The sequence below is a fragment of the Hemiscyllium ocellatum genome, chromosome 34 (assembly GCF_020745735.1).
Source record: "Hemiscyllium ocellatum isolate sHemOce1 chromosome 34, sHemOce1.pat.X.cur, whole genome shotgun sequence".
Lineage (NCBI taxonomy): Eukaryota > Metazoa > Chordata > Chondrichthyes > Orectolobiformes > Hemiscylliidae > Hemiscyllium > Hemiscyllium ocellatum.
In genome coordinates, this window is record NC_083434.1 from 9,317,481 (window position 1) to 9,342,728 (window position 25,248).

Here is a 25,248-nt window from a genome sequence, read left to right on the forward strand (position 1 = left end):
CAAGGATTTTCAACTTATCGAAAAGACAGGGTGATGGGCAGAGGGGGTGGGGTTGCCTTGTTAGTTAAGAACAAAATTAAATCTATGGCACTGAATGATGTAGCGTCGGATGATGTGGAGTCTGTGTGGGTGGAATTGAGGAACCACAAAGGGGAAAAAAAACGATAATGGGAGTTATGTACAGACCTCCTAACAGTGGTCAGGACCAGGGGCGCAACATCTACTGGGAAATAGAGAAGGCATGTCAGAAAGGCAAGGTCACGCTGATCATGGGAGACTTCAATATGCAGGTGGACTGGGTAAATAATGTTGCCAGTGGATCCAAAGAAAGGGAATTCATGGAATGCTTACAGGATGGCTTTTTGGAACAGCTTTTCATGGAGACCACAAGGGAGCAGGCTATTCTGGACCTAGTGCTATGTAATGAACCAGACTTTATAAAAGGTCTTAAAGTAAGGGAACCCTTAGGAAGCAGCGATCATAATATGGTAGAGTTCAGTCTGCAGTTTGAAAGAGAGAAGGCAAAATCGGATGTAATGGTGTTAGTTAAATAAAGGTAATTATGAGGGCATGAGAGAGGAACTGACGAAAATAGACTGGAAGCAGAGCCTAGTGGGGAAGACAGAGCAAAAATGGCAGGAGTTTGTGGTATAATTGAGGACGCTGTACAGAGGTTCATCCCCAAGGAAAGAAAGATTATCCGGGGACGGATTTGACAGCCATGGCTGACAAAGGAAGTCAGGAAATGTATTTAAAGAAAAAGAGATCCTATAAAGTGGCCAAGAGCAGTGGGAAATCCGAAGATTGGGAAGGCTACAAAAACAAAGAGGATAACAAAGAGAGAAATAAGGAAGGAGAGGATCAAATATGAAGGTAGGCTAGCCAGTAATATTAGAAATGATAGTAAAAGTTTCTTTCAATACATAAGAAACAAAGGACAGGCAAAAGTAGACATTAGGCCACTTCAAACTGATGCTGGAAGCCTAGTGATGGGAGATAAGGAAATAGCAGCAGGAGAACTTAACAAGTACTTTGCATCAGTCTTCACAGTGGAAGACATGAGTAATATCCCAACAATTAAAGGGAGTCAGGGGGCTGAGTTGTGTATGGTTGCCATTACAAAAGAGGAAGTGCTAGAAAAGCTAAAAGGTCTTAAAATTGACAAATCTCCTGGCCCCAATGTGATACATCCTAGAGTTCTGAAAGAGGTGGCTGAGGAAATAGCGGAGGCATTGGTTGAGATGTTTCAAGAGTCACTGGAGTCCGGGAAAGTCCCGGATGACTGGAAGATCGCTGTTGTAACGCCCTTGTTCAAGAAAGGATCAAGACAAAAGATGGAAAATTATAGGCCGATTAGCCTAACCTCGGTTGTTGGTAAAATTCTAGAATCCATCATTAAGGATGAGGTTTCTAAATTCTTAGAAGAGCAGAGTCTGATTAGAACAAGTCAACATGGATTTAGTAAGGGGAGGTCATGCCTGACAAACCTGTTGGAATTCTTTGAAGAGGTGACAGGTAGGTTAGACCAGGGAAATCCAGTGGATGTGGTCTATCTAGACTTCCAAAAGGCCTTTGATAAGGTGCCACACAGGAGGCTGCTGAACAAGGTGAGGGCCCATGGTGTTCGAGGTGAGCTACTGGTATGGATTGAGGATTGGCTGTCTGACAGAAGGCAGAGAGTTGGGATAAAAGGTTCTTTTTCGGAATGGCAGCCGAAGCTGTTCACATTATATATTAATGATCTGGATGAAGGGACTGGGGGCATTCTAGCAAAGTTTGCCGATGATACGAAGTTAGGTGGACAGGCTGGTAGTACTGAGGCAGTGGGGAGGCTGCAGAAGGATCGAGACAGTTTGGGAGAGTGGTCCAGGAAATGGCTGATGGAATTCAACGTGAGCAAATGCGAGGTCTTGCACTTTGGCAAAAAGAATAAAAGCATCAACTACTTTCTAAACAGTGGCTTTACGAATTTTCTCAAAGCACAAAGGGATCTGGGAGTGCTAGTCAAGGATTCTCTAAAGATAAACCTGCAGGTTGAGTCCGTGATTAAGAAAGCGAATGCAATCTTGTCACTTATCACAAGAGGGTTGGAATATAAAAGCACTGTTGTGCTACTGAGACTTTATAAAGCTCTGGTTAGGCCCCATTTGGAGTACTGTGTCCAGTTTTGGTCCCCACACCTCAGGAAGGACATACTGGCACTGGAATGTGTCCAGCGGAGATTCACACGGATGATCCCTGGAATGGTAGGTCTAACATACGAGGAACGGCTGAGGATCCTGGGATTGTATTCATTGGAGTTGAGAAGATTAAGGGGAGACTTACTAGAAACTTACAAGATAATACATGACTTGGAAAGGGTGGACACTAGGGAATTTTTTCCGTTAGACGAGGAGACTAGGACCTGTGGAATAGAATTAGAGGGGGCCAATTCAGCACAGAAATGCAGAGACATTTCTTCAGCCAGAGTGTGGTGGGCCTGTGGAATTCATTGCCACAGAGTGCAGTGGAGGCCGGGACGCTAAATGTCTTCAAGGCAGAGATTGATAGATTTTTGATGTCATGAGGAATTAAGGGCTATGGGGAGAATGTGGGTAAGTGAAGTTGAAATGCCCATCAGCCGTGATTGAATGGCAGAGTAGACTCGATGGGCCGAATGGCCTTACTTCCACTCCTATGTCTTATGATTGGTCCACTACTAGACTTCAAGCAAAACACTTTAATCTTACAACAGTTAAAATACAAACAAAAAGAATTAGCTTAATTTTAACTGTATTGAAATACTTTAAAAATAATATTAAACAACTAACCATCAACTCTTCCAATATAGCACCATAGCAAATTCAGCAAAACAAACTTTCCTCGTGCTATCTCCCTTTCAGTCCAGAAGAAAGGAGCACCAGAATAAACAATCTAGCAGCAGAGAGAGCGCTGTGTTGATGACCTTCACCAGCCAGCTCCAAACTCCCAACTTAAAGCAAAACTAAAACCCTGAGCCTGAGAGCCTGACTCCATCAACGCCTGCTGCTTTTGTTTTTTTTAATAAATGTTTTTATTGAGAAAAAGGTTTTTGGGTTTTTTAAACAAAATTACCAAACTAATACAAAATAGTGTAACCACTTTACAATATAACAGCAACAACAATGTAAATTTAAAAAACACAGTTAAAAATCTAATCTACAAACTACCAAAACATGAATAAAATATAAGAAAAAAACTACAATATGGTAAATAACTAACCCCCCAAAAAAAATTCAAAATAAAATTATATCAAGTCATAGTCATAGATGTGTACAGCATGGAAACAGACCCTTCGGTCCAACCCGTCCATGTCGACCAGATATCCCAACCCAATCTAGTCCCACCTGGCAGCACCCAGCCCATATCCCTCCAAACCCTTCCTATTCATATACCTATTCAAATGCCTCTTAAATGTTGCAATTGTACCAGCCTCCACCACATCCTCTGGCAGCGCATTCCATACACGTACCACCCTCTGTGAAAAAGATGCTCCGTAAGTCTCTCATATCTTTTCCCCCCCTCACCCTAAGCCTATGCCCTCTAGTTCTGGACTCCCCGACCCCAGGGAAAAGACTTTTCCTATTTACCCTATCCATGTCCCTCATAATTTTGTAGACCTCTATAAGGTCATGTCATAACAAGTTAGCTTAATTTACATTCAATAAAGTTACGACATTCAACACATTCTCACTGTAGCTGCTCACCAATGGAGCAATAGTAAGCAGACCCGTACTATATAGGGGATTCTTCTTCCCAGGGGCCCCTGAACTGACAGACGTCATCCTCACAACTAGACAAAGGCCCTGGAGTAATATGGCGGATAATCTGCATTGATATCGCTCAAAAAGGGCTGCCCTTTTCAGTAAAACAATTCCATTTTTTTTTGATGCACCATATTCGAAAGGAAGTCAGGGGAATGTGTTCCATAGTTATCCTATGCCAATTTGAGAGTCCTGTCTGATATCCAGCTTACTAAGATGTTCCTCTCACAAAAGGAGAGGATAGTAAACCGTTTCTTCCCATGTGCATCTAGAGAAGGAAAATTTGGAAAACCCAAAAGGAAAGATACCGGATCCAACCCAAACTCCATTCCCAAGATCTTTGTCAAGGCATTCACTATGTTGTCCCTGTATCTGTGGATCTTGTGGCATGTCCACAAACAATGAGTGAGAGTACCAACTTCTATTTTACACTTGGGAGTGTCCCCAATGTGCCCTATCTTAAACTTTGCAAGCCGCTCTGGTGCCAAATGGGCCCTATCAATTATGTTCAATTGAATAGCTTCAGTTCTGTTACAGGTAGAGATCTTCAAGGCATTTTCACAGATGTCATCCCACATCTGAGGAGATTTCCACCCCCAATTCTTGAGTCCAGGTTTTATATAGCCATTCCATGTCCTTCGATATATTATTACCTAGCGAGTGATAGAGAGGGCTGACCCAGGGGGCACCCACTGACCGAAGCGCACACCTCTCCATAACCAATTTATAAGGATTGGCCATCAATGTGGTCTTTTGTATGAAGTCTCGTACTTGAAAATATCAAAGCGGTCCTTGCTAGGTAACCTGAACTTCTGATGTAACTGTTCGAAGGACATCATGACCTCCCCATCGAATAGATCTCCCAAGCATAAGATTCCTCTGGACTCCCAAAGTTTAAAGCCAGCATCTATCCGAGCCTGGCTGAAATCTCAACGTTCCCACTATAGGAGGGAAATGGGAGGTTTTCTTTTGTAGATCACCCTCACTCTGTCAGATCATCCTCCTAGCTTTGATTGTGTTTAAGACAATCAGGCTTTTACAATGATCCATGACGGTTCTCATCTTATCCATGAGCAATAGGTTGATGAGGGGTATTTTGGCTGGGAAGCCTCGATATCCAACTGTATTGATTGGGCCTCTCGTGATGTACAAACAGCCACCTATGATAGCAGAGAGCTCAGCTGGTACTTCCTAAACTCAGGAAATCTAGAACTTGCCCCCCCCCCCCCCCCCCCCCCCCACCTCCCAGCCCTTTCTTATGAGAGCTGCAATTTATCTAATTTGATAGGAGGCTGTCCATGATGCCAAAGAAAGGAACCGAGCTAACCATAAAGCCCACACAGCGCTGGCCTCGGAAGCATTCTCATGGGGTCTAATAGGTGAGGGAGAACATTCATCTTGACCAGAGCTGTTCTTTCTAACCAGGGTATCAGGAAATCTTCCCAGCACTGAAGGTCCTGCCACCTTTTCTCCAACAGGTGCATATAGTTAGCTTTATATAACTGATCAAATGCTGGGGTATAAAAATACCTAAATAGAGAAAACCTTCCTGTGACCACCAAAAGGGGAAGCGGGTTTCATCAGCAAAGTTGAATATACTGGTAAGACCTCCTCGCGGCATGGCCTCTGATTTCGTAAAATTAATTTTGTATCCTGAAAACATACCAAATTAACCACTTGTGCCCCGCTTAATACAGATGTCAATGGATCGGTTAAGAAAAGAAGGATGTCATCTGTGTACAGTGTAATTTTATGCCTGCCTGATCCTACCTCCGGGGTCGTTATACTGGGGTCCGTTTGGATGGCTTCCACCAGCAGTTTGATCACTAGTGTAAATAATTAGTAAATAAAGAGGGGGCACCCTTGATGACAACCCTAAAACTATCTGATCTTATGCCATTAGTAATCACCACTGCTTTCGGGTCATTATATAGCACTGTGACCCGTTTGGTAAAAACCTCTCCAAGGCCAAATAGCTTCATGATATAAAAAAGGTACAGCCATTCCATCCAATCAAATACTTTCTTTGCGTGACCAAGTCCGGTATTGCTCTTTGCTGGCAGACTTGTACCATATTTAGCACCCTTCTGATATTATGCGTAGATTTGCAACACTTAATAAACCCCGTCTGATCCTCTTTTATGAAAAATGGCAATCCCCTCTCCAATCTTAATGCCAGCATTTTTGACAATTTTAAAGTCCACATTCATAGAGTCAAAGAGATGTACAACATGGAAACAGATCCTTTGATTCAACCCCTCCATGCCTAACATATATCCTAACCCAATCTAGTCCCATCTGCCAGCACCCAGCCCAAATCCCTCCAAACCCTTCCAATTCATTTACCCATCCAAATGCCTCTTAAATGTTGCAATTGTACCAGCCTCCTCCATATCATCTGGCAGTTCATTCCATACATGTACCACCCTCTGCGTGAAAAAATTGCCCCTTAGGTCTCTTTTATATCTTTCCCCTCTCACTCTAAACCTATACCCTCTAGTTCTGGGATCCCTGACCCCAGGGAAAAGATTTTGTCTATTTACCCTATCCATGCCCCTCATAATTTTGTCAACGTCTAAGGTAAACCTCAGCCTCCAAAGCTCCAGGGAAAACAGCCCCAGCCTGTTCAGCATCTCCCTGTAGCTCAGATCCTCCAACCCTGGCAACATCCTTGTAAATCTTTTCTGAACCCTTTCAAGTTTCACAACATCTTTCCAATAGGAAGGAGACCAGAATTGCACACAATATTCCAACAGTGGCATAACCAATGTCCTGTACAGCCGCAACATGACCTCCCAACTCCTGTACTCAATACTCTGACCAATAAAGGAAAGTACACCAAACGCCGCCTTCACTATCCTATCTACCTGCGACTCCACTTTCAAGGAGCTATGAACCTGCACTCCAAGGTCTCTTTGTTCAGCAACACTCCTAGGACCTTACCATTAAGTGTATAAGTCCTGCTAAGACTGGCTTTCCCAAAATGCAGCAACTCACATTTATCTGAATTAAACTCCATCTGCCACTTCTCAGCCCATTGTCCTATCTGGTCCAGATCCTGTTGCAATCTGAGATAACCCTCTTCGCTGTCCACTACACCTCCAATTTTGGTGTCATCTGCAAACCTACTAACTGTACCTCTTATGCTCACATCCAAATCATTTATGTAAATGACAAAAAGTAGAGGACCCAGCATCGATCCTTGTGGCACTCCACTGGTCACAGGTCTCCAGTCTGAAAAACAACCCTCCCACCACCACCCTCTGTCTTCTACCTTTGAGCCAGTTCTGTATCCAAATGGCTAGTTCTCCCTTTAGCAAGGTTAGATCGCATGGAATAATCAATCTCTCATGGGGATCCTTGTCGAACGCCTTACTGAAGTCTGTTTAGATCACATCTACTGCTTTGCCCTCATCAATCTTCTTTGTTACTTCTTCAAAAAACTCAATCAAGTTTGTGCGTGGGAAATCATGTCACACAAAGTCATGTTGACTATCCCTAATCAGTCCTTGCCTTTCCAAATACATGTACATCCTGTACCTCAGGATTCCCTCCAACAATTTGCCCACCACTGAGGTCAGGCTCACCGGTCTATAGCTCCCTGGCTTGTCTTTACTGCCCTTCTTAAACAGTGGCACCACGTTTGCCAACCTCCAGTCTTCCGGCACCTCACCTGTGACTATCGATGATACAAATATCTCAGCAAGAGGCCCAGCAATCACTTTTCTAGCTTCCCACCGAGTTCTCGGGTAAACCTGATCAGGTCCTGGGGATTTATTCACCTTTAACCGTTTCAAGACATAAAGACATTGAGGGGGCACCTGGAAAGGATATAGTCCTGTAAGAAGTACAGTCATCTGGGGCTTCCCTTTCTTGAGGATGAGCGATATTTTCTTCTCTCAGGGAGAGCGGGAGACTACCCTTACTAAATGAGTAGTTGTACATGTCTATAAGTGGTCCGGCTGGTTCATCTGTAAACTCTTTATAAAACTCAGTCGAAATCCATCTGGCCCGGGCACTTTACCGCTCTCACCACCACCTGCACTTCCTGAAATGTCAGGGGGGCATTCAAAAGAGACACCAGCTCCAAGTTTACATCCAGGAGGTCCAGGTTCTTAAATGACTCCATCTTCCTTGCTTTATCTTCACAGCCCTCTGACTGATACAGCTCAAAATAGAACTTTCAAAATGCTGCATTGATCCTTTTAGATCACAAGTCAAAGTACTAGCACCTTCTCTAATAGATGTAATAGAATGGGGAGCCGCCGCCTTTCTGGCAAGGTATGCAAGATACCTGCCGGCTTGTTGCCGGACTCGAATAGTTTCTGCTTCAAAAATAGTATCTCCCTCCTTTGCTGTTTAAGTGTAGGATTCAAAGTAGCCCTGAGGGCTGTAATCCACTGTAATTTAGTAATGGAGGGCTGATCAACATACGCTGACTCAGCTGCCTTCAGGTGTGCCTCGAGCAAATGTTGTTGTTCTCCCCTCTGTTTCAGGTTTGCAGAATAAGAAATAATCAAGCCCCACACGTAGGCCTTGGCAGTTCCCCAGTGCTCATTTGTTTGTCTGTATAATGCTGGAGTCACATTAGGACCAGCTGTGGTCCGATTCGGGCATGTGCACTCTGACCTGGTGGGCCCACTCGACCTATCTCAGACTCCAGCCTCAGCAGTTGTGGGAGCCATTGCTCCAGAAAATTAACAAGCTGGCTGCCTTCCTCCCGTTCGGGAAGGCCCAGCAGCCGATATTCTTCCAATGACCTCGATTTTCTGTTGCCCGTTGCTCCGCCCCTCCAACTCGCTGCCCGAAGCTCTGGATCTCCAGGTCATGCTTCTGTAACATGACTGAGATCGGTTCCACCCGGCCCAAGTCTCCTCCATCGATGCATTGATCTTCTCTGAGTTTTAGAAACTCCAAGACCAGGCTCACCTCTGGAGGTTAAGTCCCCCTGGGCGGCTGCGGGTGCTGCTATTGCTGCCAGGGTAGGAGAGCTCCGTGTGAGCTCCGTGTTACTTTGCCTTTGGTCATTTTAAAATACACCAAACTGCTCAAGTTTCATGCAAAATGGCTATAGCAGCTGGGAGAGAATATTTTTATCAATTTAAAAGGTGAAGGGAAGGTAGGTGCCCCACTTTGTCTGGGTCCTGTGCAGAGCTCAGCAAACTCTGACCTACTGGGTCGCCGCCATCTTGAATCCCCACACTTTTGGTGTCGCTTTTTAAAAAAAAACACACTGAGCTCACATCTTTTTACCCACTGTTTTTGAAGCAGACATTCCACACCACCGTGGCAACATCTCTCCAAGTGAAACAACACAGACCAAATCTCTTAAAGACACAGTACTGTCACAGCAGAGACATTGATTCTCCTTGTGGGAATGTCTAGGGTTATCTGTGTAAGACAGATGAAGATGAATTTCTTGAGGGTAATGAATCTATGTATCTTTACCAAACCAAAAGCTGAGAAGTCCCCTCGCTCTGAGACTTCAGACTAGTGTCTTAAAAGACATAAAATTCCCTAGATTCTGAGAAGGTTCCACCAAATTAGAAATTAGCAAATGTGGCTCCTCTGTTCCTCACAGGATGAAGACAGAAAGCAGAAAACCCTCAGGCCACTTAATCCCATTTTCCTGCACTTGACCATATCCTTCTAAGTCTTTCCTATTCATGTATTTGTCCAAATGCCTTTTAAATGTTGTTAATGTACCAGCCTCAACCACTTCCACTGGCAACTCATTCCATAGGCGTACCACCCTCTGTTTTCAAAACAAAACTTGCCCCTCTGGTTTCCTTTTTATTATTTCCCCTCTAACTTTAAACTACCCTCTAGTCCTCAATTTTCCCCAACCCTGGGGAAAAAGATGGAGATCATTCATCCAATCCATGCCTTTCATGATCTTTTACACTACTTTTGAGATTTCGCACCCCCCCCCTCCCCATCAGTCTCCTATACTGTAAAGAAAAGAGTCTTAGCTTGTACACTGACAGCATCCTTTGTTGACTTTCTTCTGCACTCTTTCCAGTTTAATAATGTCCTTCTGATAGTGAGGTGAACAAATCTGAACAATACTCCAGCATGGCTCATCAATGTCCTGTATACCTGCAGCACAACTTCCCAACTTCTATATCCAATGCCCTTGCTGAAGGGCAGTGTGCCAAAAGCCACTTTTTGCTGCCTTTCAGAAAACAGTCCACCTGACCTCAAGTCCCTCTGCTCCACTACACTCCTTAAGGCCCTACCATTCACCATGAAATTCCTACCTTGATTTTGCATTAGTGGTGCTGGAAGAGCACAGCAGTTCAGGCAGCATCCAAAGTGCAGCGAAATCGATGTTTCGGGCAAAAGCCCTTCATCAGGAATAAAGACAGTGAGCCTGAAGCGTGGAGAGATAAGCTAGAGGAGGGTGGGGGTGGGGAGAAAGTAGCATAGAGTACAATGGGTGAGTGGGGGAGGGGATGAAGGTGATAGGTCAGGGAGGAGAGGGTGGAATGGATAGGTGGAAAAGGAGACAGGCAGGTAGGACAAGTCATGGGGACAGTGCTGAGCTGGAAGTTTGGAACTAGGGTGAGGTGGGGGAAGGGGAAATGAGGAAACTGTTGATGTTCACATTGATGCCCTGGGGTTGAAGTGTTCCGAGGCGGAAAATGAGGCGTTCTTCCTCCAGGCGTCTGGTGGTGAGGGAGCAGCGGTGAAGGAGGCCCAGGACCTCCATGTCCTCGGCAGAGTGGGAGGGGGAGTTGAAATGTTGGGCCACGGGGTGGTGTGGTTGATTGGTGCGACTGTCCCAGAGATGTTCCCTAAAGTGCTCTGCTAGGAGGTGCCCAGTCTCCCCAATATAGAGGAGACCGCATCGGGAGCAACAGATACAATAAATGATATTGGTGGATGTGCAGGTAAAACTTTGGATGTGGAAGGCTCCATTAGGGCCTTGGATAGAGGTGAGGGAGGAGGTGTGGGCACAGGTTTTACAGTTCCTGTGGTGGCAGGGGAAACTGCCAGGGTGGGTTGTAGGGGCGGCGTGGACCTGACCAGGTAGTCACGGAGGGAATGGTCTTTGCGGAAGGCGGAAAGGGGTGGGAGGGAAATATATCCCTGGTGGTGGAGTCATTTTTGAGGTGGCGGAAATGTCGACGGATGATTTAGTTTATGCAAAGGTTTGTAGGGTGGAAGGTGAGCACTGGGGCGTTCTGTGCTTGTTACAGTTGGAGGGGTGGGGTCTGAGGGCAGAGGTGCGGGATGTGGACGAGATGCGTTGGAGGGCATCTTTAACCACGTGGGAAGGGGAATTGCGGTCTCTAAAGAAGGAGGCCATCTGGTGTGTTCTATGGTGAAACTGGTCCTCCTGGAAGCAGATACAGCGGAGGCGGAAGAATTGGGAATACGGGATGGCATTTTTGCAAGAGGTAGGGTGGGAAGAGGTGTAATTCCATGTGGGAGTCGGTGGGTTTGTAAAAAGAAATGTCAGTGTCAAGTTGGCGCGACTCACCTGCATTCTGCTGACATGCCCCCCACAGACCCCACTGTCACTATCCCCACCCCCCAGAACCCCGAGGAGAAATCTATCCCTGCTCATGACTCCACACCCACTCCAGTTACTGGCTCCGACTCCACACCCACATCAGATCCCAGCTCCCAGCCCTGCTGAGTTTTCACCATCCCTCCAGACCTCCCCCTCACTGAGGACGAACAATCAGTCCTCAAAGGACTCGCCTTCATCCCCCTCCACCCACACATCAATGAATTTAATACACGCCGTGACGTCGAACAATTCTTTGGTCGCCTCCGCCTCCGAGCTTACTTTCACAATCAGGATTCCCGCCCACCTCCAACACACTGCATCCACCTGGACACCCCACGCTGGCCTATTACCTGCCCTCGACCTCTTCATTTCCAACTGCCGCCGGGATATTAACCACCTCAACCTGTCTATCCCCCTCCCCTACTCCAACCCCTCAACGCGCAGCCCTCCAATCCCAACCTCACCATCAAGCCAGCGGATAAAGGGGGCGCAGTGGTAGTCTCGTGCACTGACCTCTACTCCGCTGAAGTCAGATGCTAACTCTTCGTACTGCCCCCTCGACCATGACCTCATCCCCCATCACCAAACCATCATCTCCCAGACCATACAGAACCTCATCACTTCAGGAGATCTCCCACCCGCAGCTTCCAACCTCATAGTCCGGGTTCTACTGCCCGGTTCTACCTCCTTCCCAAGATCCACAAGCCTGACCACCCTGGCCGACCCATTGTCTCAGCATGCTCCTGCCCCAGTGAACTCATCTCTACCTACCTCGACACTGTCCTATCCCCCCTAGTCCAAGAACTTTCCACATACGTTCGAGACACCACCCACGCCCTCCACCACCTCCAAGACTTCAGTTTCCTCGGCCCCCAATGCCTCATCTTCACCATGGATATCCAATCCCTCTACACCTCCATTCTCCATGACCAGAGCCTCCAAGCCCTCCGTTTTTTCCTCTCCAGACGTCCACAACAGTACCCTTCCACCGACACTCTCATTCGTTTGGCCGAACTGGTCCTCTCCCTTAACAATTTCTCCTTTGAATCCTCCCACTTCCTTCAGACCAAAGGGGTAGCCATGGTCACACGTAGGGCTCAAGCTATGCCTGTCTCTTTGTTGGCTACGTAGAACAGTTGATCTTCCGTAATTCACCGGCACCACTCCCCACCTCTTCCTCAGCTACATTGATGACTGCATTGGCACCACCTCGTGCTCCCGCGAGGAGGTTGAGCAATTCATCAACTTCACCAACACATTCCACCCTGACCTTAAATTTACCTGGACCATCTCTGACACCTCCCTCCCCTTCCTGGACCTCTCCATCTCCATTAATGACGACCGACTTGAAACTGACATTTTTTACAAACCCACCGACTCCCACAGCTACCTGGATTTCACCTCTTCCCACCCTACCTCTTGCAATAATGCCATCCCGTATTTCCAATTCCTTCGCCTCCGCCATATCTGCTCCCAGGAGGACCAGTTCCACCATAGAACACACCAGATGGCGGCCTCCTTTCGAGATCGCAATTTCCCTTCCCACATGGTTAAAGATACCCTCCAACGCATCTCGTCCACATCCTGCACCTCCGTCCTCAGACCCCACCCCTCCAACCATAACAAGGACAGAACGCCCCTGGTGCTCACCTTCCACCCTACCAACCTTCGCATAAACCAAATCATCCGCTGACATTTCCACCACCTCCAAAAAGACCCCACCACTAGGGATATATTTCTCTCCCCACCCCTTTCTGCCTTCCGCAAAGACCGTTCCCCTACAACCCACCCTCCCGTCCTGGCACTTTCCCCTGCCACCACAGGAACTGTAAAACCTGTGCCCACACCACCTCCCTCACCTCTATCCAAGGCCCTAATGGAGCCTTCCACATCCATCAAAGTTTTACCTGCACATTCATTAATATCATTTATTGTATCCGTTACTCCCGATGCGGTCTCCTCTACATTGGGGAGACTGGGCGCCTCCTAGCAGAGCGCTTTAGGAAACCTCTCTGGGACAGCCAGACCCATCAACCACACCACCCCATGGTCCAACATTTCAACTCCCCCTCCGACTCTGCCGAGGACATGGAGGTCCTGGGCCTCCTTCACCGCCCCTCCCTCACCACTAGACGCCTGGAGGAAGAACGCCTCATCTTCCGCCTCAGAACACTTCAACCCCAGGGCATCAATGTGAACATCAACAGTTTCCTCACTTCCCCTTCCCCCACCTCACCCTAGTTCCAAACTTCCAGCTCAGCACTGTCCCCATGACTTGTCCGGACTTGTCCTACCTGCCTATCTCCTTTTCCACCTATCCATTCCACCCTCTCCCCTCTGACCTATCACCTTCATCCCCTCCCCCACTCACCCATTGTACTCTATGCTACTTTCTCCCCACCCCCACCCTCCTCTAGCTTATCTCTCCACGCTTCAGGCTCACTGCCTTTATTCCTGATGAAGGGCTTTTGCCCGAAACTTCGATTTCGCTGCTCGTTGGAAGCTACCTGAACTGCTGTGCTCTTCCAGCACCACTGATCCAGAATCTGGTTTCCAGCATTTCCAGTCATTGTTTTTACCTCCTACCTTGATTTGGCTTTCCAAAATGCAAGACCTCACACTTAACTATATTAAACTTCATTTGCTATTTCTCCGCTGACTTCCCCAGCTGATCAAGGTCCTGTTGCAATTTCTGATCGTCTGATAATCGTTCTGATAATCTGATACCACCCATTTTAGTGTCATCTGCAAACTCAGTAATCCTCCCTTGTAATTCTCATCCAAATCATGGATATAGATAACAAACAGCAATGGGCCCAGCACCAACCCCTGAGGTACACCACTAGTCACAGGCCTCCAGTCTGACTATTACTCTAGAATCCCAACAATGTGGAAGCGGACCTTGGGGCCCATGGAGTTCACACAGACCCTCTGAAAAGCATCCCACCCCTGTAACCCTGCATTTCCTACATCTAATCCCCTTACTCTACACATCGCTGGAAAGGGTGTTAGGCAAAAGCAGGATTTATTTACTGTGGTAGGTCTTGTCAGAAATTGAAATTGAAATTAAAGGGAATCTGTGGATGTGCTGAACTTAAGTGGCTGGGTTTTCAAGGGGTGGCAATCATACTCTGATTGCCACACTGCTCAAACTTCTTTACATTAAGAAAGAACTCCATATTTCTTGCACAAGACACCAAAAGCAGATTCTGTAAAAAAGAATGTAGAATGTGCTTCCAATCCAACTGTCCTTATACTGTAGGATAGCCAAAGGAAGGCAAACCAATGGCTCCTTTTTCACAGCACTGGTTACTGTTTTCTGCCACTTAAAAATATCCAGCAGCACTGACAACCACTTTGAGAGCTCCTGTGAAAGATAAGTATGTTAGCTAAGTGTGAGGTTAATGTGTCGGTGTGAGGTGGGTCAGGTGTCAGGTAGGTGGGTACTATGATGCAAGCTGGAAAGCAAGGCAAGTCACTGAATGCTTAGGGTAGCTCAGCTGGGTGGTGGGTTTGACCTCTAGGGGTGTCAGGTCCCAGGGCAAATGGAATGTTGGATCAGAGTCCAGGGGGCATAAGGGGTCTGGGGGAGGTATAGTGAAGTTAGGGGTCAATTTATTAGGTACCCAGGTGTTAGACTCAATTTTTAATTTTTTTACCTCTTCTCGAATAACTGAACTGCAAGAACCATTTTTAAAATCTTTGATTTTAAGAGGCTACTTTCAGGGTGTCCTAGGTACAGGGAAGTTGTTCATAAGAATCTTCAAATGTTTGCACAAATCTTCTGGGTTTGTCACATCTGGGCTTCTGCAGGGTCCCAATGCGAACCTCCAGTCTGCAGTGCAGAAACTACTAGCTGGCCATTGAAAATTCCTGCATTTAGGTTTACAGAAGGAATGTGACATTGTGTCAAAGATTACTACATATGTGCTGATGGTTCAGGTGATAACCTATTTGGATGGATAGAGGATTGGTTCGCTATCAGGAAAAATTGAGTCATTTTCAGGTTGATCAGTGTGGAGGGAAGTGCTGTAGCATTTATAGAAACATTGAAAATAGGATCACCAATAGACCATTCAGCCCTTCAAGCTGCAATGATTGTGGCTGATCATCCTACTTAATACCCCAGTTCTGCTTTTGTCCATTACCCTCTAATTTCTTTAGCCATAGTAACCATAAATCTCCCTCTTAAAACAAAATCAGTGTTTAGGCATCAGCTGCTTTCTTTGGTAGAGAATTCCAAAGGCTACTCTTTTCAGGTGAAGGTATTTCTTCTCACCTCTGTCCTCAATGGCCGCCTTGTATCCTTTCAATTCTGACCCTGGTTCTGGGTTCCCCAGTCATTAGGAGCATCCCTTCCTGTATTTGCCCTGTCTAAAATTTCCTGTTTAAACTTAGTGCTGGCATCTCCACTACTTACAATTTTCTGTTAATGATTTGGATGAGGGAACCAAATATGATTTCTAAATTAATTGGAAGATAACTAATCTATATCCCTTTTAGACTTAAGTGAGTGCGCAAACATTTGAGGTGGACTGTGATTGATTGTGAACTTTTACACTTTGCCAAAATAATAATTAGTGGATTATTTAACTACAGAACCCCGTATCTCAGTGTCATGGTACGTAAATCACCAAGTTAATATGCAGGTACATCAAGAGATGAGGAAGGCAAATGGAATACTGCCATTTATTGCAGATGGAACATTTGTTAAAAGTATGGATGTTTTCCTGCTGTTATATAGGGCATTGGTGAGATCATATTTGGAAACCAGTGTATAATTCTGGTCTTTTTTTTTAAGAGGATATAAATGTTAGAAATAATTCAGAGAAAATTCATTTGACTGATTACTGGGATTGGGGATCTTGGAAAGGTTGGGCCTATATCCAGTGAGTTTAGAAGAATGGGAAATGATCTCACTAAAACATGGAAGATCCTAAGGCACCTTGATGGGATGGATGCTGAAATGATCTTCCCACTTGTGGGAAATAGTAGTACCTCAGGACAAAATTTTAATATGTCATTCATTTAAGATAGAGATGAGAAAACTATTGACTATTGAGAGTATTTTAGCACACTCAGGAGTGGAGGCAGTGTCATTAAATATTTCTAAGGCGGAGGTAGATTCTTGACCAAGGAGTCGGAGGTTATCTGGGTAGGTTAGAATGTGGAACTGAGACCACAGTCTTATCAGTCTCGATCTCATGGAATGGTGGAGCAAGCTCAGGGGGTTGAATGTTTGTTTGTATTCTTGGAAATTCTTTTCTGCCTCCTCCAAGGCCTTTGCATATTTCCTAAATGTGCAGTGCCTAGAATTAATCAATCTTCCAGTTGAGTCTACAAGAGTCTTAGAAAGGTTTGTAATAAGTTAATTGCACTGTGCTATGTCTGTTATAAAACCCAGAAGTTCCTTTTCCATTTTAGCCCTTGCTTAAACTGCTAAACCAACTGCAATAATTTATGCACATATGCACCAAGTTCTCTGCTGCTGCATCCCCTTTTGAATTGTATCTTTTATTTAATATTATCTCCTCCTTTCAACAAAAATGTGTCACTTCACAATTCTCTGCATTTGGATTTAATCATCTTCCTGTCACTTGTTCCGCCACCAACTTGTCGTCTTGAAGACCATTATTCTCATGGTTCATATGTTTACGTTTTGCGGTAACTGCTCCAAAATTTGGAAATTGTGTCCTGGGCATTTGAGTCTAGGTCATTAATGTAGATCAAGGAAAATAGTGGTCTTAATACTTCTGTCAAGTTTGTTAGTAACCAGTGACCATTCATGCTGACATTATCTAGTTAACAGTCACTTGGTGGAATAATATTCTGAATTATCATGTCTGAAAGATTTCCCACCACCAAAGTTAGATTGGCTGTAGTTTGAGTTTATACCTTATTTTAAAAATACAAGATAATGTTTATGAAAGACTTACTGGAACATTGCATTGCAGATTTCACAATTCACTTCATAAGTTAAAATATTGTTTTCTGCTGTAGATTCGAAATGATTCTTCTCAGATAATGAATGAAAATATCCCTGAAATCCATGTGAAAGCAGATGAAATGAAGCAATTATACAACAAGATTGATAAATTAGAGGTGGGCTATTTGTATTATTGTTTGGACAGTTGCTTTGTGATAACAATGAATAAGTTGTCATTCAAAAGCTTAATTGTAATTATTTAGAACAAACATCTTGTATCAATGTGGTCTTATTAACAATTTTCATTGGAAATGTGGACAGAGGTGCTTATCTTCATAATTTTCTGTGTAAAATTTCATTTTATTCTGTATGCTATCAACTTGGAATCATTCAACAATTGAAAAACTTAACTACTCCAGTTCCTTGACACTTTGCTATAGATCTGCAAACCTTTTCCTTTTCTGGTATAATATATATCTCTATTTGAGTAAATCCTATTGAAGCTCCTTCCCCAACCACCCAAGAACACAACAGCTTGCTGTATTTCTAAAATAAAACTAAAGTTTTCTTCATCTCTCCAAGTTATTTTGCCAATTACACCTGTAACTCCAGTTTATTGGCTGTTCTGTTGACCGATTTAAACAGGACAGTTTAATGTTAGTTCTATCAAAACCTGTTTGTGACTTAGACACAGTAAAGAAGTCTAATCTGAGAAAAAAAATCTTGTTTTGATGTTTTATAACAACTCTCAAAGTGCCTATTAATCCTGCTTGATAAATTTTCAATAAAAGGGAATCTGCACTTGGATTGAAAGATGAGAGGAATGTGCTGTTAAATGACTGTGTGTCAGTATAGATCAGGAAGGTCTCTGGTGCCGTACCTAAACTACCACCCCACTTTGAGAGTAAAGGTGCTCAAAATGTATTCTAAACTTAATTAGAAATAGAAAATAATCAGCTAAGTCACCATTATGCTTGTCAGCCATTATTGAAGAAGTACCTTTGTGCATGTTGGAAATAGATTTGATTAGACCATGCTATATAAAGCCCTCACTGGTTAATAGTTTAGATTCTAAGTTCACACACAATGGTTATTTAGACCGAAGAGCATTTGTAGAACTGTTCTCCAGCAAAACATTGAAGGGGGAGTAAACTTGAAGCTTAATACTTATACGAATGTTTGCACAATGCCGGGGTGAAAGAGGACAACCAGATGCAAGCAGCAAAATGTTTTTTGGAGAAGCAGGTGAAACTACTTTTCAAAGAAAGCTCTCAAAACTACAAAACTGCAATCGGGTGTATATTTAACTAACCATATGCTGTTTGTAAATTACAGGCCTTTGTCAAGATGGTTGGACAAAATGTGTGTGTTCTAGATAATCAACTGACACAAGCTGAAGCCGAAGTTGGAAGCTTTCCCAGTGCATTTAGAAAAATCTGGAACTCTATCGGCTCTCCAGCATTCCTTAATGTGTGTATTGTTCCTTCTTTCTTTTTATTATAAAACTTCATAGCATATTGTGGTTAACTACTTTATCCCATTCTTTTGAAGTTAACAATGCCTACTGATATTATCTAAATAGCATTAGCCATTCCTGAAACTCAGCTAATGTTCTGGGGATCCAGGTTTTGAATCCCATAAAAACAAAACTCTGGAATTAAGAATCTAATGAAACCATTGATTGTCAGCTGATGATTCCGTATTCCTCCATGTCAAACAAGTACTGAGGGTGACAAGTGTGCAGAATGTAGTCTGGTTGGGGGATTTCAATGTGGCTCTGCAGCACAACTGTTCAAACTGGTCAAGGCCTATAGGACACAGCTGCTGAACTGTGACTGCAGCAAGTGGTGAGGGAATCAAAAAGTGGGAAAACATATTTGATCTCCTCGCCAATCTGTCTGCTGCAGATGGGTCTGTTCATGACGACAGTATCTGTAAGACTGACCACCACATAGTGAAGTACAGTCCCACTTTTAGCATTGAGAATAGCCAGAGTGATGTGTACCCAGTAGGACAGACTTCACACTGGGCATCTAAGGCTCTGTAAACCACCAACAACAGCAGAATCATTGTATAAAAAAGTATAAAAACTTTCAAACTGGTTTATCTCCCTCTCTATCGTTACATCAAGCAAGGGGAATCCACCCTGGTTCAATGGAGCAGCATCAGGCACACCTGAAAATAAAGCAACAATCCGGTGAAGCTTGCAAAAAGGATTACTTTGTATGTCATCCAGCATAATCAGCAAGTGATCGCGACAAATGATGTTTCATTACTGCCAAATAAGGTCTAAGCCTAGCAGACCTGCCTCCTACTAATTGAACAATTCACTGCAGGAGGAGGCAGCACAAATATTCTTGTCCTCAATGATGGAAAAAGCCAGCACATCAGTGCAGAGGATAGGCTGATGCATTCACCGCAATCTTCAGCTAAAAGTGCTGATTGGAGGACGCTGCGACAGATCATTGTGGTCCCCAGCATCACAGGTGTCAGTCTGCAGCCAACTTTATTACTTCATGATATCAAGAAACAGTTGGAGGCACTGGATGCTGCAAAGGCTAAGGGCCCTGATAAAATTCCTGCAAGAGTACTGTCAACTTGTGCTTCAGAAATTGTTACAACACTGGCATTTACCTGACCTGTGCACAAAAAGCAGGACAAATCTAACTTGGCCAGTTACTGTCCTCCATCAGTCAATCCTTAAAGTGGCAAGTGTCATCAGAGTTATCGAGCACCTTCTCAGTAATAACCTGCTCTCTGATGCCCAATTTGGGTTCTGCCAGGGCCACTGAGCTTTACAATCCTACTTCAAACCTGAACAAAACAGCTGAATTCTGGAGGTGAGTGAGAGTGACACCATTAAGATCAAAGCCCAATTCAACCAAGTGTGGCAACAAGCAGCTTGAGCAACACTGATATTTATACTGAAGCTGAGTTGTGCTATGGAGAGGTGACTTCACAGGTAGACACACAATCCAGAGAGATATGAAGGGGTAGGCAAAAGAGGGGGAAAAGCCAGGACAGAAAGAGAAGCTGAATAAGTGATAGCTCGGTAAGAGAGAATGGGTAGGCTGTGCTAAAGTAACCCATGTAATGTGATCGGCCCAAGAGTGGGTGAGAATAGGTTTGCGATGCTAATAACAACTCCTCGGACCAGGGGTGTCGAGGGCAAAAATAAATGGAAAGATGGACTAGGCAGAAAATAGCTGTTCTTCAAGGTTGCATTGAGGTTCGCAGGAACATTGCAATTGGCCTGCGACAGAAATGTTGGTGTGGAAACACTGTATTTAAGTGACAGGCAACTGGAATCTTGATTTTTTTTTTAATCAGACTGAGCCTGGTGTTCTGCAAAGTAGTCGCCCAATGTAGAGGAGACCAAGCACAGTAAACACAATGGTCTAGATTGAATGAAGTACAGAAATTGTTACTTCACTTGGAAGGTGTGTCTGGAGCCTTGGATAATGAGGAGATAAACAGGCAGGTGCCACACCCTCTGCAATGGTGTGGAGAGGTATTGGGATTGGAGGAGTGGACCAGAGGGAATGGTCCCTGCAGAGTGCTGACACGGGAGTGGATAGGATGAAGGGATTTTGCTCGAAACGTTGATTTCGCTGCTCGTTGGATGCTGCCTGAACTGCTGTACTCTTCCAGCACCACTGATCCAGAATATGTCTGGTCATGTCATACCGTTAAAGGTGACAGAAATCACGAGAGCAGGGAATCCTCAGTTGGGGGGCGAAATGCCCCCAGAGTTAAGGGGGTAAGTGTCAAGTTAAATTCATTGCCTGAAACTTATGATGTGACTTTTGCCAACAAGAAGAAAATCAAATCTTCATCCCTTGACAGTCAGTGGGTTTACCATTGCTGGATCCTCCATTATCCGTATCCTGAGGGTTACCATTAGAAGAACTGGATCTGCCAACTTAATTACAAGAGCAGGTCAAGAGCTTGGAATTCTGTGGTAAGTAACTATCTTTCTGTCTCTCCAAATCCTGCCCTCCCTCTGATGTACTATCCAACAGTGCAATGAAATGCTGTCCACTTGCCTGGATGAGTACAGCTTCAGAAGCAGTCAAGAAGTTTGACACCATCCAGGACACAGCCACCTACTTGATTGGCACCTCATGCACCACTTAGAACGTTCGCTGACATTGCAGCCATTGTGAACCGGTGACAATGTGTATAGTTTCTAAGGTGCACTATAGTAACACTCTGGCTCCTCCAACAGCACCTTCCAGACCCTCAATCTCTGTTACCTAGAAGGGTAAAAAGTGAGGTCTGCAGATGCTGGAGATCAGAGCTGAAAATTTGTTGCTGGTTAAAGCGCAGCAGGTCAGGCAGCATCCAAGGAACAGGAATTTCGAAGTTTCGGGCACAAGCCCTTCATCAGGAAGGGCAAAGGCAATACATACATGGAAATGCCAACACCTACAAGTCCCATCAAGCCACTCACCTTATTGACCTGGAAATGTTCTCTATCAATTAGGATTTGGCTTAGCTAGCTCATCCATGAATGAATAAATTTAAAAAATATACATTTGCTCCCTATAGTTATGTGGCTGCTGTACAGGATGTACTGGATAATTTTTTACTTTTGTTATAGCTGTATTTGAACAGCTTTACTCAAGGTATGGCTAGGGGCACGGTCTTAATCACCAAAGCAAGGATGTTGTCATTCCTTGTCACCCAGTATACTCAATGGTTCCTTCATTATCACGTGAAGTGAATCGACTTAAGTTCAACAGATCTGGCTGAAGATGTGTAAATGCATTGTCTTTGTCTTTGTTTTGCTTTCATGTGTTAACTATAGGGATCACCATTGAGCCTCTAAATTTGAACTGCAGCACTTCAATCTGATCCACTGGTTGAAAAAATCCTTACTCTTTCTATTGCATGTTATTTCCACATATTTTGCCCTTTTTCTTCATCTCATTGCGTTTCTGGTTTGGTTTGGTTGTGTGATTTTGAAGGTCATTGTGGAGTGAGGTATATGTTGGGCTGAGCGGTTTCAGTTGGTGTGGAAGTATAATCCTACGTAATAGCTTCCAATACCTCATGGCATATCTGTTGTTGATCCATTTACCAGTGTTTCTACCACAAGTGATGGATTGAGGATAACCTGTATGAAAAATGGGTTGTGTTCTCCACAGGGACTGTGCAGTAACCTCCTACAAATATTATCATGGGCAGATGCATCTGTGACAGATTTGAGTATAAGTGAGAGTAGTTTCCACTTCTAATGGTGATCTCAGTGCCTACTGCAAGATCAGTCAAACGGCTGTGTTCCTCGGAGCTCAGTTGCTGTAGTAGTACTTAGGTGTTACGCGGTGCTGAACATTTGAAGCCTCCCATTCAGATTACACTGTGTCTTTGCCACCTTCAATGCTTTTTCCAAATAGTGTTCATCAGATTCTTCATCTGACTGAGTGAGAAGGTAGTAATCAGAAGAAGGTTTCCTTATTTGACCTGATGTTACAAATCATTATTGAGAATTGTCAGTGCCACTCTCCTGTGTCATCACTTCTGTAAGTGGGAAAGGGAGAACTCTAGGATGGTGACAGAGTAGATTGATGAATGTGATTCTGTAAGTATGACTATCCGATTTGATTAGTCTGTGGCAGAACTTCCCAAAATGAATGGGCTGAAGTGACTTTATTCTCAAGATTTTTTTAAGTCAAGTTTTTTTTTGTCCAGTTTTATTCATTTAATGTGTATTGTTTGCTACAGTTGGATGTCTTGGAAAGCAATTGTGTGTCAACCGCATTCCATTTGGACTTTTATGGGCCAGGCAGCAGAAAGCAGACTGCTTCCTTACCTAATGAGCATTTGGGAATTGGTTCAGTTTTTGACAATCCACTAGCTTCACAGTCACTACTACTGATCCAGATTTAATGTTATTTAGTCAGATTCTCAAACTACCATGATGGGATTTGAACAATTATCTCCAGGTTATTAGTCTAGATTTCTGGATTTTTCATTCAGTAATAAATATTACTGTATCCTGACACCACACTTGATTTATACTATGCTGTAACTTTGCTTAATATATTTAAATGAGCTCACCTTTTTATTTGGGCACTGGACCTTTTTGGTTTAGTTTTTGTTTAGTCAGTTGTCAAATCATGAATTATTAAATGGCTGGTGCACATATCTGTTGATATGTCAGTCACTTACTTGGAAGACTTGTAGAAGAGAGATCACTGTTGGTTCTCCCAAAAGCAATGCTGAGATCAAGGCTTTTTTTTTAAAAAGTGACCAAGCAATTTTTATACTGAAGGACAAAATAGAGAGAGAGTCTGATCATAACTGATTTGCTTTTCTCATTCTAGAAATCATCATTGCCTAAGAGACAACAGCAAAAATGTGAACCTCCAGCCCTCTTCCGGACAGAAGATTACTTCCCAGTGCAGAACTCTTAGCACATGAATTATAACATTGAAAGAATAGCAGCACAAAGGAGGAACCCTACCTGCCTAAACCTACTGGATGCACTGTAAATCACTTCAATAATGAAGCAATGGTCATTTCCTTTATGAAACAAGCTGGTGTTCAAAACCTTGGAGGCCAACATTCTTGTCTTCCTTTTTAATATCAAAATATTGTTTTTGATATGAAACTGCCTAAATATATGCACAAAGTTAATATTGCTAACAGATCAGATTTGAACAGTATTGATATTTGTCTACAGATTTATAGTTGCCAAAGATGAGTTTTTATGCTGATCTCAAGAGTTTTATTTGAGACTCTTTGATATTTGCTGATTTAATGATATAATATCCATGCTAATGCCAAGGCATTTTTTTTGCACTTTGTTTGCCTTAAAACACACCTTGAGCTTCCATTACTTACTTTCTGTAAACTGAGGGTGAAACAATTACCTGTTGGTTTTCTGCAGAACCAATGGTTTTTTTTTAAAAGAAATTATACAATTAACTACTTTAGACACTGGGTTTTACACACTTTCTTTTATGTTGGAAATTATTAAATTGCTGTTCTCAACATTGTATCCCCCAACAGTGCATGGTTTATTTGCTTTTAAAAAAGGTACAAGATGTGTTCAATTTCCAAAGAAAATTGAAAGCATGTCAGGTTGTGATATGTCACTGTCAGTATTGGGATACATTAGTATTATTTACATTTGCATTGGTGCAAATCAGAATTTGGTGAAACTGAGTTATCGATGATGCTACATAGATTCTGCAGCAAGGTGAAATAGCCCATTCTCTCAAACTCCTGGTTTGGAGAATGGTTTTGGATTTAGACTGCATTAACACTTAACCGCAGTATCAGCATGAAATAAAATTGATTTTTTTTTCCTGACACTACAGCTGAAGCACAATTTTTTTTTCATTGTTTGCAATTTAATGTTTTAGATTGGAAAGTGTACCTCACAAATCCAAACTGAGAAATACAGATATGGGCTGGAGGAAGCAAGCTCACATCTGAGGACTGAAGTGTGCTCAACAGTCTGATTTTTATTCTTGTTTTTGATTGTTACACTGTCAAAATGACTTGATTTAAGTGACAATGGAATCATACAATTGTAAGAAAAAACAGCAATAAATTGGATTGATATGGGAAAATGTTACCTCAAGATAAACCAAACCGCTTCCGGGTGATAGAATGAGAAAGGCGACTGATGGTCTGCATAAAGAGAAGTAACCAAGGTTACGTTGCAAGAGCTGGATTTTATGTTCAGCAGAATTGGAGAAGTTAAATAAAGAGGTACAATGGAGTCCTGTTTGTTAATTTGGTAAATTTTTATGAACTAAATTAATAATTATCTATGCACTTAAATGTAACCATAATGCAGAATGTAAGTGTTTTTAAATCTGTTTTAAAATACCTAATAACGCGATCTTCTAGAAGTTTATAAAATAATGAGGGGTATCGACAGAGTTAATGGCGGTTGTCTTTCCCCAAAGATGGGGTTTTCAAGCCTAGGCGCACATTTTTAAGGTGAAGAGAAATTTAAAAATACATTACACAAGGTGGTTCACATATGGAACAAACTTCCTGAG

At 43.5% G+C, this 25,248-nt stretch overlaps 1 protein-coding gene across 2 annotated transcripts in view; it reads left to right on the forward strand.

Annotated features, from left to right (window-relative positions):
• Positions 1-24,962, forward strand: part of bloc1s4 (biogenesis of lysosomal organelles complex-1, subunit 4, cappuccino) — a 39,458-nt gene extending 14,496 nt beyond the window's left edge. For both annotated transcript variants that reach the window (XM_060850070.1, XM_060850069.1), the window contains 3 exons: positions 17,302-17,403; positions 18,563-18,697; positions 23,557-24,962. In XM_060850070.1, coding sequence (XP_060706053.1) covers positions 17,302-17,403; positions 18,563-18,697; positions 23,557-23,646 — 327 coding nt within the window. In that variant the 3' untranslated portion in view covers positions 23,647-24,962. The remainder of the gene's footprint in view (positions 1-17,301; positions 17,404-18,562; positions 18,698-23,556) is intronic.
• The last annotated feature ends 286 nt before the right edge of the window (positions 24,963-25,248 follow it).